The 15,490-nt window shown below is 50.7% G+C and overlaps 1 protein-coding gene across 1 annotated transcript in view; it reads left to right on the top strand.

Moving 5' to 3' along the window:
* Bcl2l11 (BCL2 like 11) overlaps window positions 1–15,490 on the top strand; it is a 69,218-nt gene that overhangs the window by 47,827 nt on the left and 5,901 nt on the right. The window contains exons 5-6 of the mRNA XM_012515159.2: window positions 11,380–11,469; window positions 14,232–14,249. Coding sequence (XP_012370613.1) covers window positions 11,380–11,469; window positions 14,232–14,249 — 108 coding nt within the window. The remainder of the gene's footprint in view (window positions 1–11,379; window positions 11,470–14,231; window positions 14,250–15,490) is intronic.

The raw sequence follows: 15,490 nt of genomic DNA, 5'->3' as shown, positions 1-15,490 counted from the left end.
CTTGCATCCCCAGGGTCAGGACGCAGTCGATGGGCAAGGCACACCTGAAGGAGAATGCAGCTCTCAGAAAACTCAGAAAATTGTACTAGGTGGGAGAAGAGCAGCTCCCCATTTCCCTGCAGACCTCAGACAGTGTCTCTCTGTGGAACTGGCTGGCCCTTGGACAGAAGTTTCTCAAAGCCCTGCCCAGAGGAAAGCCCACTTAGCTTCCATGCCCACCAGAAGGCCGGGGCATCCGGGCACTGCTGTCTCTTACTTGATCATCAAATACTTCTGCTTGCTATCTCTGAGCATCAGAGGGACCCAGTTCTACTGTCCTCCTGGCTCACATCCTTGTCGCCTCTGGCTGGGTCCAGGTCACAGAAGTGACCCACCTGCCGGGGCCATGAAAGCTTAGATCAAAGACAGCCAGCCAGACAGCCAGGCAGTCTGAGGCATGAGGGCAAGATCGCTCCCTGTGACCGAAACCCTAGGTGTGGCCCATGTGACCAATTACTCATGACAAGCAGGGGGGAGGGCCAGGCGCAGGGGAAGCCTAACAGCAAGAGTCCAGAGCAGGGCACAGGGAGCCATGTGAATCAACCAAGCCCGTTCCTGGCCTGCAGATGCCCTTTCTTATATGTGCCAGCCCTTTCTAGGGCAGGTGTAAAACCCAGGGGACTTTGACCTCCTGAGTCACATATGTCCACTTGTGTAAATAATACCAGGCTGGCTTAAGAGAAAGATCTCCAAGGCCGGGAAAAGGCACTTTCATTGTTGTAAAACTGGACGGAGATTTGTTCTCCCCCAGCAGTACTTCTCAGGGCCTATAAATAGGCCTTATTAGAAAGGCTGGGGGAAGGGACAGCAGCAATTGTAAGATTAAGTACAACATTTTTTAGATTATTTATGATTTTTTCCCTGCTTCTGAACCCTTTGAAGAACAGAAGAACTATATAAAATAAGCTAAATGGTTTCTTTCCAAGAAACATCAAATAAAAACTCTAGTTTCAGAGAGACCAAATTCTTTCCACGTTCCCAAATGCCACAACCTTCTTTCTCATGTTTTCTAGGACTGAAAGTTATTCTTTCAAAGCCTGCCACATTGTTTGTTTGTTTAGACAGTACTGGGCATTGAATTAAGCTATATCTCAGCTCTTATTTTACTTTTAAAACAGGATCTCAGTAAATTTCTAAACTGTTCAGGCTGAGCTTAAACTTGCAATCCTACCTCAGCCTGGGATTATAGGTGTGCACCACCTTACCCCACTGCCTGCCGTGATTTTCAGTGGAAAAGCATCCAAAATAGCCGCAGGCCTGGCCCAGGGAGGATATCCTGACTGCAGGCTTCATCTCCTAAAGTTGGGATGGGGTGGCCAAAGGGTAGGCAGACCTAGCGCATGAAGCGCTCTCCTCTCCCCCACCCCCAGCTGCCTGTCCTTCTGCGGCTGCTGTCTGGGAGCAGCTTGTTTCTTAAATTTTTATCTATTTATTTGATACAGGGTCTTGCTACTCAGTTTGGACTTGTAGTGATCCTCCTGTCTCAGCCTCCCCAGAACTGGGATAATAGGCATGCACCACCACGCCCAGTTCCAGGCTGGTCTGGCATGCAATACTGGGGATCAAACTCAGGACCCTGCGCTTGCCAGGCAGGCGCTTAGGCCTCTGAGCTATCTCCCCATCCCTGGGGGCAGTTCTGATGACTGAGTTTAGTGATCAGTGCTACCTAGCAGCCTCTAGAGAGCACAGCCTGCTTCCCTGCACTGCAGGCCTGGCTTCCTCCAAGCCATGTGGGACCTGGGCCTGAACTGCAGCCAGCAAAAAGGGAACCCTCCTCGCTTCCATGGTCCTCACCCGTGAGACCACAGGCTCTGTCTATACACTGGGGACCAGGCCATCCTCTCCTCTGACCTCAACATACACAACGATGGCCACTCTGGACCCCTATGGCTATCGTGTTGCCCGCATACGTGCGCCAGCGCCTCTGTGGTCACCGTGGCAGTGCGCCTCGCTGAATCCCTTGCTGAGCCAAGAGTACAGGCGAGACAATGGTAACCAGCAGTTTCCATGGTGGCGGCCACTCATGCCGGTCACCAGGGAGAGGATTACCGTGCTGTGGACCTATGAGGGCTCTGTGGTTTCCTAGGGCTGCCACTACAAGGCACCCTACCTGCAGTGGCTTCAAACAACAGAAGTACATTCTTTCCTGTTCTAGAGACCAGAAGTCTAGCATGAGGCCATGCTCCCTGAGGCTCGAGGACACAACCCTTCCTGCCTAGGCCGGCTTTGGAGGGCTCCAGCAATTCTTGGCTATGGCTGCATCCCTCCAATCTCTGTTTCCATTGTCACCAGGCCTTCTGTCCTGTGGGGCATGTTCCACATCCCAGGCTCTCGTGTCTTCTGTTTTTTTTTTATAGGGACACTTCCACTATATTTAAGTCTCATGTAATCCAAAATGGTCTCAGCTCACCTTCTTTGATGTAATTACTTCTGCAGGGAAGCTTTTCCTAAGTGAGGTCACATTCGCAGGTCTGGGGTTAGGACGCGGTGCACCTTTTGGAAGGTTACAGTTCAGCTCCCTGCAAGGTTGGTATTGAAGCCCTGGGGACACCATTTGGGGTTCTTGGCCAGAATTATTTCCTTTGGTCTTCCCAGCAACTTTGGGATGACAAATGTGAATTGTCCTCCTTTTTACAAATGAAGGTGCTGAAGTTCCGAAAGTGAAAACCAAAATGGCAGAGGCTGGCAGGGGGCTTCAAGGGGGTCCAGGGGCTTGCAAGGCTCCTGGATGGAGTCAGAGACAGCATCATGGGCTGCCTGTCCTCAGTCAGTCTGGTCCCCTCCTCCATAGGTCACCGGCAGCCTTGGTGACATCCACCTCCAATCAGGCGGCCACGCAGCACTGCCGCTCTGTGTCCTGGGCCCCTGCCCTTCTTGCAGGCCACTTGCTCCAGGCTCTTCACTGGCCCTGAGCTTGCAGCCACACCTGGCCCACTGTCTCCTGCTGAAACCTGGCCTCTTTCCATGCCCAGTCCTGCAGCCATGGTCACTGTCATCCCAGCTTTCTTGTCCATCCCCAGTGCCAGGACTTCTCGCCATCTCTCCAGAGTCCCCTCCACACTGCTGCCAGGCACAGTTTACCTCAGTTGCACCCCAAATCATCAACTCTCCATGCTGCCCCCAGGCTGGTGGCCAGAAATGATCTCACAGCAACCGCTCCTTGCCCTCAGTTGGCCCGCACGCAGCGCTCCGTGCTGCCAGCGTGGACCCCACTGCTCTCAGGAGGCCTCCAGCACCCCATGCTCTGCTCTGCGCTCACACTCTCTCTCCACCCGCCACTTCCGCATAGTCCCACGAAGCTCAACCCCGCTTCCCAGCACGGACCTCTCTCCTGCTCCTTCCTTCCTGCGAGGTTGGCCAGAGGCCCCCTCTGTACTCTCCTGCTGCCTGAGCACTTCTCCAGCTTTGAGCTCTCTCTTCCTGTCTCTGGACAGCTCCACACATCGCCCAGCTCTGCTTTTCTCAGCTCTTCGCCAGCTCCTCCTCTAGGCAGCTACCTCCTCATTCCTTTATTTGCAGTTAGGCTGCTCCGAGGACTGGATTTATTTACACTCTATGGGCCTTCTTACCTCTTCCGCTGGGACACACTGAGTCCTGATGAGCCCCCAGGGCTCTCCACGACTTCTTGGCCAAGGCCACAGTGGCTCAGCTTGGCTCCATCTAAGTCCACTGAGACATGCTCTGCGCTCTCTTGCTGCTGTCCTCTTGCTCCCCACCTCCCCTTTTCTGAGGGCCTCCTCCATTCCCTATTGCTGGATGCCACTCTTCCTTATATCTTTCAGGTAGGAATAACGACTTTGATGCCAACGAAGCCAAATCTAAACCCCAGCCTGGGCTTCTCTTAGCTGCCTTCTGACAAGCAGCAGGTCCTACAGCCTTCATGTTTCTGCCAGGAGACCACAAACAAGTACACACACCGAGCACACGGCCACCCTCCCTGGCAGACCTGCCCCACCCTCCCCCAGCCTTCGTCACCCTCCCAGGCTCTCTTCTCAAGCAGGTCCTCCTCGCTCCTGTCACCCACCAGTGAGTCTCATTGGCTCACACTGGCATGTATCCTGTATCCACCTCTTCAGAGCCTGGACCGTCCTCCCCAAGCTCTGCTAGGACTCCCCAGGGTCTGCTCCTCCCTCTCCTCCTAACTCTGCTCCTCAGTCACCCTCCTCCCTTTCACAGATCCCAGGATGGCCCTGATCTTCTTATAGCAGCCCACCCTGCGCAGCTTGGTCTTTAGGGCTATCCATTCAAGACTGATGTCAACCGACCTTATCTAAGGTTGGTCCCTTTTGTATTTTTTTTATTGCAAGTCTTGTTCATTTTCTTTATTTCAATATCATAACTTAAAAAAAATCTATTTCTTCTATCTTTGCATTTTTGTTGTTATTGTTGATTTTCTTTCATGTTGACATAAAGGGCCCAAGAGGGCTGGCACTGGCCCACAAGACGTAGAATAATACCTGACACTCTGCAGATAGTGAAGGAAGAACCTGCGGCACAGAAGGGGTGGGACGACCCACGGTGTTGCTTCCACACCTGCCTCTCTACTCCTAGGTATGCATCTTCCTCCAGGTAACAAAACACACCAGGATTGAGGGGAAGGGCCTCTGGGTAGGATGGTCCGAGAGGGCTTCCTGGAGCAGGGAGCTGACCTAAGGTCCACGTGTTGCCTGCTGTCCGCCTGCTGATCACACCAGCTTCTGCACTGCTCAGCCTGATGGTGACATCAGAAGCAGATGGGTCGTGTTTCCTGTGTGTGTCTGGCCCGTGAAAGGGAAAATTAGATATCAGCTCTTCTAAGACCACTGCAGGCATCTTCTTTTCAGGCATTCAAATATATTTTCAGACTGTGTGTGAGGGCACACCCTTGTGATTCCAGAACTCGGGAGGTAGTGAGAGGGATTTCCATGAATTCCTGAACTTAACAGTGAAACCCTGTCTCAAACAACAGCAACAATAACAACAACAATTTTTTTAAAAAAGTGTTCTAGACCCCTGTGGGCTCCGCCTGCCCACCTGGGCCTTTGCACCCTCTGGCTCCTGCCTAACTGTGCACCCACCCAGTCCTCCTCCAGGAGCTCCTTCCCAGGCTGGGGGACCCTTCCCTCTGCAGGGGAGCCATACCTTGTGGTGTCTGAGGACCCCACTTGCCTCCTGTGTGCTGCTATCACCCCATGATCACCCACTTCTTGGGGTGAGTCAGGCTGCCTGGTGATAACAAACCCCAGATCTTTACTACCCCTTCCTCTTGCTTCCAGGACACTGGCGATGGAGCTTCTAGCATCCTGAGTGTCACCAGGCATCATGGTGAGAGAGGGAGAGAGTGGCAAACTGTGCTTCCACTCTCAGTGTCACTGAAGTGCTCCGTGTTGCTTCTGCTCACGTTGTACAGGCCCAGCGGCTGCATCCAACCCAGAGCTGGACAGATACGAGGAGTACCAGTAGCCTCTTACATGGTGTCCTGAGCAGGTGTTATAGACAGGCTAGTAGGCAGCCCTTGTGGCAGCACCTGCCAAGCTTTGTTCCCAAAGGTCAGGCACCGTGTCACACCCCGTGCTGTCTCTTCCTTCCAATGTGTTGTCTATACCTTGGGCCACCAAAAGCCTCGCCTCCAGACTTACTCGACACCCCTGTCCCCAAAGGGTTCTGGCATACAAGGTAGTCAAGCATGTTTCACAGTTGTGGCTGACATGACCAAGAGAGTGTTTGGCAGACTTTTGGATAAAATATCTGGGCGCCAACCTCTCTCTGATTTGTACCCACGTCCTTCTCCAGGAGTGTGCCCGCTCGCCCACCACCCCCATCTTCCCACCAGGTCTCTCTAGGAGCCAGGTTCATGACGCCATGTCAGAGGCTCACCCTGTGGAGAGATCCAGCTTCCTGCTATCCCCCCCGCAGTGATGTTGAGTCCTTGGCACAGGCCAGACACTGGATGAACTGTTCACCGTGTCATCTGATTAATTCTTAGCCAAGACAGCCAGTGAGAAGGTGCCGGTCCTGAAGCCTGTTTTGTAGCAACAAGGACACTAAGGTGCAGAGGTTTAAGGCTGGCTGGACCTCTGGGCTTTTCCCCAGCCCGCCTGACTCCCTGCCCCTCCTGCCTTATGACTGCAGGGGTGACAGTGCCAAAGGTCACCAAGCCAGAGCAGAGCTGCCACTGTCCCCTGGGCACTGAGTGTTCTGGGCAGTGATAAGGGTGGAATTCACCTCTCAAGATGCAGGGCTAAGTGTGACTTCTGTTTGGTAAGCTTGGATTTTATGCCTCTGGGAGCAAACAAGAAAGCCATAAAGTACCAGCATGTTGGCCAGTGGCCTAGGAGCCTGTGCCCAGGGAGAGCCGGCTCTGCCCCAGCAGGGAGGGAGGCGCCGGGCAGGGAAAGGGAGAGCCGGTAGGTGTGGGGAGGCGGGGGCAGGGGGGACACTAGGCAGGGGGTGCAGCCTGAGTCTTCCTCCATCTCCGTCCTCTGCCAAGTCATCTTCCTGTCCACCTAAATCAGGACCTGCGGGAATGGCCCAGTGCAGTCACAGAAAGGCTTGCTAATGACAAAAACAGCCGTGACTACACACTAATCAGACTGACGCCATGTGTTGGGCAAGAGACTAAGCCCTTTATGTGCGTTATCTTTTCTGTCTGTCTATCTGTGTCTCTATCATCCATCATCCATATTATCTATCTATCTACCTATCTACTTGCCGTCTATCATTGCTGCCGTCCTGGAGATTGGAGCCGGGGCCTTCGCACTGAATTCCACCTGCACCCCACTTTTACTCTGAGACAGAGCCTCACTAAATTGCTAAATTGCCCAGGCTGGGCAGTTGCTCAGTCTTCCTGCCTCAGCCTCCCAGAATGATGGGATTATCGTGTACTATCATCCACTGCCTATCTTTTAAAAAAACATTATTGAATATATTTCATAGAAAAAAGATCTATTTCCCTTTGTACTTCAAAATCAAAAACATTGCTTCTATTTATATCATTTCTAAACTGATCCATAAATACTTGATAATGCTTCAATGTATATATATATGAATTTTCACCATAAACAAATGATAGATGATTGAGGAGATAGGTATGTTAGCCTGACTCAAAAATGTATTTTCAATTGATGAAAGTTTTATGTATTTATCTATTTATTGCATACAACATGTTTTAAAATATGTATGTTGAGGAATAGCTGTATCAAACTAATTCATGTGTATATTGCCTCATATAATTGCCTTTCTTGTGTTGAGAACGTTTAGAACTTACTTTAACCAACTTTGAAATATACAGTGTTACTGTAGTTACCATGTTGTAGATCTCTTGAGTTTTTCCTTTTTTAATCTACCTAACGGTTTGTTCCATTTGGCCAGCTGAACCAGTCCTCCACCTGCCTGTGAGTTACCCCATTTCACATACGAGAAAAGTGAGGTCCCCTCACACCACAAGGTGTGTGCCAGGGTACACAGCTGCTGGTGACAGAGGGCGGCTAGGACCTGGCAAGCCCTCCCAGCCCCCTTAGCCACGTAGCCTCACTGTGGAGAATTGGTGATGCCGGAGAGCCTGCTAGTGATACTGGCCTGCAGTCTCAGAACTCTGGAGGCTGAGGCAGGAGGATTGGAGTTCAGCTCAAGCCCAGTCTGGACAACTTAGCAGTTTAGTGAGATCTAGTCTCAGAACTAAAAACAAATTTTAAAAAAGGCTGTAGAGAGGTTGGGTTCAATCCCCAGAGCTAGAAAACAAATAAACCAACAAAAAGATCAGGGATGAAGATAGTGGTGATGACAATAGTGATGGCTCATGGCCCTTGGTGTGGTTGGAGATGGTTGGAATGTGTCCCCTAAAGGTTCACCTGCTGGAAGGTTGACCTCAGAGCTGTGTCACTGAGAGGTGATAGCTTCTTTGGGAGGCAGGGCCTTGGGACAGAAGGCTGGCCAGGCCACTGGGCGGTGCTGCCGGGAGGGGCCCAGGTATGCTACTTTGCACAGAGGGCACAAGGACCCCGAATGTCTGACTCCCTGCCTTGTTGTAAAGTCTCATCCCTTCTACCATGATGCCACCTTCTGTACTGGGACAGAGTCCTTGGGGTCCTCACCAGAGACAGAATAGATAGAACCACACAAGCTTGGCCTTTCAGTCTCTAAAACTGAGCTAAATAAACCTATCTTCTTTATAAAATACCTATTTCAGGTACATGCATATAGATGGGTGGATATGCCCCAAATGGCTTGTTATCCCATTCTTAGCCCCTTCCATAGGCCCAGGCTTCCCTGGCTACCCAACCATAGAGGCTGGGTGGTAAGAGGCTGGCAGGAGCATCACCTCCCCATTCAGTCATCCCCTGCCAACACTTGAGCAGGCCCAGCCTAGACACACGGGCTTTCAGGGGGAGGACCCCTCCCAGGGCTCTGTTGATGCCAAGAGTGTGGGCATAATTGCCTGAGGCATCATCCCAGCCTCTGCTCTCTGTTCCCTTCCATCCTAGCAGTTCTGCAAGCTTCATTTTGCCTGCCAGTTTGGGATACACTGTCTTGAATTTTTTTGTGTGTAAAGTCTACACACCTATCATTAGGGGCCCAGCTTGAGAACCTGCATCTGATGAGTTCACCCATCCACCCATCCACCCACCCATCCATTCACATCAATCCACCCATCCATCCATCATTCGTCCATCTTTCCATCCATCATCTATCATCTATCCATCCATCTACCCTTCTACCCTTTCATCCATCCATCCATCCATCCATCCATCCATCCATCCATCCATCCTTCCATCATCTGCCCATCCATATTTTTCAACCATATTTAAGAAGCTCCTGCTATATGCCAGGTGTGTCTTATACAGAAGTATCCTGGTTTAGGGACGTGAGGGGGCTCAATCCTGTCTGCTCACCTGTGATAGGGGACAAGTCACCCCCCGCCAGCTTCAGTTTGTCCCTCCCTAGAACATGGATCACCAAGGGCCATGTGGTGTTGGGTAGAAAGACAGTAGCTCACCGCAGCCCCTCAGCAAGCGCTGACTGCACGCCTCAGTGCTCTCCCCCTCACGCCCTCTGAAGCCTGCTCCCTAGCTGTGCCTCAAGGAGAGCCCACAACTGCACCAAGCCAATCTGGAACCACAAGGAGTGCTCCAGCTCTGTATCTTCTCGAGACGCTATCCTGTGGCCAAGGCAGAGTTCAGGAAAAGGCCCCGCAGCAGTGGGTGGCTACCCAGACCAGAGAGCCTTTCCACTAGCACAAGGCTTGCGGGTGACCTGTTCAAAGGGGGGACCAGGCCATCTGGGCTTGCTGTCCTTCCTTCACATCTTACGGGGCATCCTGTGAGAAGACAGCACACATGACCTTCCTGGTTTGCCTGAGTGCCAGCCTGGGCAGGGCTCAGTGAGACAGGGCAGAGAAAGAAGAGAGGAAGCAAAAGGAAGCCCTCATAACTGGGGCTACTGAGATAGGGAGTCAGCAGGCCTGCTGTGCAGCTTGACCTGCACCCTCTCAGATGTGGGTAACAAAGTCTGGCTGGCCAGAGCTACAGTGCTGTGCTTACTAGAAGAGGGGGAGGGGAGGGAGAGGGCTCCCAGCTGCTGAGTCAGCAGCTTCCCCTCCTCATGGGGACTCCCAGCTGGGGATGAAGCAGGAGCCAGGGGGATCCCTGAGCAGGCAGAGTTCCCTAGACAATGAGCCACAAAGACTACAGCCTCCTAAAGTCTAGGCAGTCCTTTCTACATGTGTATTCTTTTATTAACATTCCTAGTCTTTCTTCCATGTTTTGTTTAAAGCTCTGATCACTATGAGTAAAGCGCACACACACACACAAACACACACAGACACACAATGACACACTCATTCACACATACACCCTCTCACACACTTCTTGGATGCCCGCCTGTTTCTTTCCATCACTGTTAGCGGATGTCATCTGGGGTCCGTCTGCCTTCAAGGTGGAGAGGACCACGAGGTACACACTCGTCACTGCCCCCGTCCCCTTGCTGCTTGCAAAGCGACTGTATTTGACTTTCTTGTTAAACTAGCGTAATGAGATAAAAATGCTAGAAATAGCTACTGCACTTCTAGATAGTGTCCAGCACTGAAAGTGAGAATGTACACTGCTCCCAGAGCCCAGACGCTGCGCTCTTGCCAGATCTTGGTTAAAATAGCTTTCCCCCTCTTCCTGCGGTGACTCGAGGCTCTGTAATGAGCCTCCTCCAAGCTCAGAAGCTTACATGCTGCCAGTTATCGCTTTCCTTTGCTCCGGTGGTCCTGGGGGCTGACTGCGCTCTGATGGGCCCTTATCACTCAGCCCCTCCTGCAGCTGTGGTCAGGAGGGGGTGGGGCTGGAGTCCCCCAAAGGCTTCCTCACTCCTGGTCTGTGGCTGAACGGGCTGTTGTGGGACTCCAGCTGGGGCAGCTAGCTGGGCTCGTGTGCCTATCCCTGTGGCCTGGCCTCCCTCATGAGGTGCTGAGAGAGCCTAATCCGTGTCCCCGGAGGACCAACAGGAAGCTGCGCTGTCTCGGCAGATCTGGCCTCTGAAGTCACAGAACACCTCTTCTGCCACAGTTGCAGGCCCACCCAGACACCAGAGGCTGACACCTGGAGCCCACCTCTCCCTGGGGTGGTGAGAAGCACCTCTGGGATGGGATCTGGATGCATCCATCTCGGGCCACACATTATTTTGCAGCATTCTTGCATACCCTGGAAGTGATGTTCTTTCTGCAAATATGTTATCATCTTTATTACGTGGTACCAACACAGGGACCTCAGGCTCCCCCGGCCAGCCCTAACCTTCCACACCCACCGACTTCCAGCTACACTGACTTCTGCTCCACCTCACAGGGCAGCGCTTCTCCTTCTTCTGCGTCTCTGTCCTTCACTTTCAGCAGCAAGGAGGAAATTTCTCAGGCTTAGGTGTGATCTCAGTTCCACAACTTGCTCCTTATCATCCTCCCCTGAGGGTTGGTGGCCACCTGCACCCCTCAGGCTGCTGGGTGTGGGAATGGAGGAAACAGGGAACCACCCCCTCCTGCGGATGGCAAAAGCAGCCAATCTTTGGGAAGTACCGCAGACACCCTATGCAGGGGGAAACTGGGTTTCAGCACGGACACTGACTTGTCCTGGATGTTGTCTCCAGGCTCTCAGCTGTGCTACATGCTGAGCAGCATGAGGTGGGCTCAAGCACAGAGCTGCTGCCCACTGCAGTGTGGCAGGGGCCTCGGTGTCCCTGGCCCCTAGACAAAGTAGGACGCGCGCGCTGCAGTGACAGACTGAGGAGCTTCGAGGGCACTGGCCAGGTGACTCTTAGGCTCTGTCAGAAGCTTAGCAAGGGTTCCTCTCTAGTGCCACTCCCAGAATCTCTGGCTCCTCTTCACAGGCTGCAGTGAGGCCAGACAAGTCAGCGCTGAAGCTGCAGAAGTGGGCCTCTGGCTCGGGGACCCTGGTAACTGTCCACGGTCCAACCCCGGTGAGCTAGCTGGAGAGCTCAAATTCAGATCCCTAGAACTCAAAGCCTCCATCCCAAGGTCCCAATTCATCAAGTGTGTGTGCATGGGCATCCACGTGTCATATGCATTTGCTGGGCCAGCCAGGATTGGGGACTCTTGGAGAAAGCCTCTCTAGAACCACTGCAGGCTCTGGTGACCCCCAGCCAGGCTTTGCATCCAGGCCCTCCACTTTGATCAGCTGTGGTGGCTTGACTTGTTATTTAGCTACTCTGTGCCTCAGTTTCCTCACCTGTAATGTGGAGACAGTGACAGTACAGGTCAGAGTGCTAGGACAAGGCTTAAATAGGTTGGTCTCTCAGAACCAGCTTGCTATTGGGCAGCCTCTGAATCAGGGTGGTGGGTTAGTCTGTCTCAATAGTTTGGCTACTTCTTATGGCTTCCTTAGAATCCTGAAGCCAGAACCTTGGCTCCCCTGCAGGAGAAAGACAGCAGCCTCCAGACGTCCCTTCCCCTGGGAGCTCACTAGTCAACGGAGACAGAAGAACCAGACACACAAGAGGAAAATTTTTGCAAAACACAAGTGAATGCAAAGGACAGTTGCTATGGTAACTACCTACACCTACCAAAAAAAAAAAAAAAAAAAAAAAAAAAAAAAAAAAAAAAAAAAAAAAAAAAAAAAAAAAAAAAAAAAAAAAAAAAAAAAAGCAGATTTTTTTGTTGTGTTTTATTTTAAATCCAAGACAGCCCAAATACAGCCTGGGGACAGCAGGCTGTGGAGCAGCTGCAGAGTGGGTGGGGCTGAAAGGCCAGGCAACTGCTCCGTCACCCAGCCTCAGCAAGACCTTGACCTGTGGCAGCTTCCAGGACTGAACCCGGATGCATGCGAGAAGGCTCAGCCGGGGCTATTGGCCACACTTCCAATGCCAAGAGCCGGGCCCTTTCCAGGCCACACCGGGACAGGGATGCAATTCTCAGGTTAACTAAATCGCTCCGAGACCTCAGCCAGCTCCAGCGGCAGGGTCAGAAGTTAGCATCAGACAAACACTCCCTACAATGTAGCCTGCTCATTTCTTTGCTTGGCCGTTTTCCCTCTGGAGTTGCCCTTCCAGAAAGGTGAGTGTTCAAGCCCTGTGGGTAGCAAGAAGCTCGAGAACAGGTGGTTGGCTGTGTAAGATCTGGGTGCTTTTTTTTTTTTTTTTTTTTAATCTCTGGAAGTTTGTAGAAGTGTTTATCTCATTATGGAGACACAAATCTGAGTCGTAATGGCCTTGGACTTTGCAGCCCTGTGGCACTTAGTCCTTGTCTGAGAGAAGATCCCTGTTTTTCCACCCCAGGAGGATGCAGTCAGAAGACTTTATAAACCAGGAAATGCGTCCTCACTAGACATCAAACCTGCAAATCTGCAGAGGCTTGACCTCGGGCTTCCCCATCCCCAGGGCTGAGGGAGATAGTCCACTACTTAAACTACCCAGTCTGCAGCAGTTGTGCCCTAGCTGCCCGAAGAAGCTAAGACAGTCCCCTTAAATATACATTGTCATGGTTACTTTTCTCTCTTGTTGCTGAGACAAAATACTCAACACCTAAAATTAAGGAGGAAAGGTCTATTTAGGTCACAGTTTGTGGGGATTTCAGTCCATGCTCAGCTGGCTCCAAGCAGGGCGGCACACGGCAGAGGGCAGCAGTTCCTGGCAATGGAAGACAGCCAAAGCAGCACGTGCAAAAAGGGAGGAGCAGCGGCAGAGAGCAAGCCCCTCTCCCTCCCTTACATTGTATGCAGGCTGCCTGCCCCAGGGCGGGTGTAGCACTCACACCCAAAATCCCAGCACTGGGCCAAGGATCAATCAAAAGCTCTAGAAGCCCACCCTGTTACACAAGGCTTTAGGGGAACAGCTAGATACAGAGCATAACATGCATCTTGGGAAAATTTCACATCAACATTTGCCTTATATCAATTTTCCCTATTTCTTATTTTCTACAAATTGCAGATACACTCACTCATTGGGTATCCAAGCCCTGGAGGCGGGGCTTTCCACCGTATCCAGGTAGTCAGAATGTGGCAGATCGGTACACAGGGGAAGGCGCGGTTAGGCTTTCAGCAGGCCAGCTCTGTCCACATTCTGCTGGTGCTCTCTCATCTCTCTTGCAAAATCCCATGAGCGGTCCAGGGAAACTGGCCTCCCCGCTTTTGGACGGGGAAATGAAGCCTCGGAAGAGATGAGTAACTGGGGCCCGGTGACAGTGGTACTTTGCACCCACTCTGCGCATCTGCTGGGCTGTGCTCCTGTGTGTTGTGGATCTTCTTGGTCTTTGCACAGAGACTGTGCCTGTCTGGGGGCTCAGGGTATGACACCGGGAATATCAGCCTGGGTATCTCTAGGGGCCAGGGACCAAACGGGGAGGTTTAAAGTTTCCAGTGTCCTGGATTAGCCTCCACACCAAATAAATCAGAATTTCTGGGAGGGAAAGCCAGAGATGGGAGATTTGTCTTTCTTTTAAAAATTTTATTGGTATATTTTAAATACAAATAATGAAAACATTTATCATTAGGAATCTATCTTAGTTACTTCTCTCTTGTTGCTGAGACAAAATACTTGATGCCCAAACTAAAGGAAGGAAAGGTTCATTTAGCTTATAGTTTGTGGAGGTTTCTGTCCATACTTGGCTGGCTCTGAGGCAGGGTGGCGAGGCACGGAGGAAATATTTAATGATAGAAGAAGACAGCAAAAGTAGCAAGAGCAAAAAGGAGTGTGAGAGAAGACTTTTTCTGTCCCTTATATTGTAGGCGGGCTACCCATCCAGGGTGAGTGTAGTGCTCATGCCCATAGTCCCAGCGCTGGACCGTGAGTCAGACTCTAGAACCCTGTCTCCCTGACTGCATGAGGCTTTGGGGCGAAAGCAAGACCCAAAGCCTAGCAGGATCCACACTTGCGCATGACATCTCTTGCTTCCTTTCCCCCATTCCTCTCCTCTCTCTTCAGCCCCTTTCCCCCTCCTTATTTATAAAAGTTTTGTTTCCATTTTTGCACATCATCTTATTTTCTTTTCCCTTCTTTCCTTTCATCCTATCCCACCCTAGCTCCCCTCCCCACTGGAACATTTCCTTCCTGTTTCATAATATCTATGACACATTTTGTTCTTTATTTTATACTTTCAGTTTTTCACACCAGAAAAACAAAGTGGTATTTACATACTTGCGTCTGGTTTATTTCATTTAAAGAGTATGGTCTCAAGTGCATTCATTTACCTGGAAATGTCTCAAGCTTGCCCTTCTTTAGGGCAGAATTATATTCCATTGTATAAAAATCCCATGTCTTCTTTAGCCATTTATCTGTTGATGGCATTTGGGTTGTTTCCAAGATGTAGGTACTACAAACAGTGCTGCTACAAACATGAATACACATATATCACTGTGGTATGATGCTTTCAATTCTTTTGGGATAATACCAAGAAGGGAAATAGCTCAGTCAAATAGAATCTCTAGTTTAGTTTTTGAGAACCAGTCTACATTCCCACCAGCAGTGAAGAAGGATCCTTTTTTCCCACATCCCCACCAGCACTTGTTATTGTTTGATTTCTTTCTTTCTTTCTTTCTTTCTTTCTTTCTTTCTTTCTTTCTTTCCTTCTTTCTTTTCTTTTCTTTTCTTTTCTTTTCTTTTCTTTTTTTTCTTTTTGGTGGAACCAGGGATTAAACTCAGGCCCTTGCGCTTGCCAGGCAAGCACTTATTCTACAGAGCCATCTCCCTGGCCCATTTGGCTAATTTCTTGATAACCATTCTTTCTGGAATGAAATGAAATCTCACCATTATTTCAATTTGCATCTCTCAAATGACCAGAGATGTTGAATTTTTTCAGATATTTATTGACATTTCTACTTACTCCTCTGGAAGTATGTATTTATCTCAGGTGCTCATTTTTTCATTGAGTCTTTAAATTTGGGGGGGCAGTCTGATTTTTTTGAGTGCTCTATGTATTCTAGACATTAGTCTTCTGTTTGAGAGACAGCTGGCAAACATTTTTTCCCACTTGTGGGTTATCTCTTTA

This window comes from Octodon degus, unplaced genomic scaffold (assembly GCF_000260255.1).
Source record: "Octodon degus isolate 3935 unplaced genomic scaffold, OctDeg1.0 scaffold00052, whole genome shotgun sequence".
NCBI classification, from domain to species: Eukaryota; Metazoa; Chordata; class Mammalia; order Rodentia; family Octodontidae; genus Octodon; species Octodon degus.
This window is presented reverse-complemented; position numbering and strand designations above follow the sequence as displayed.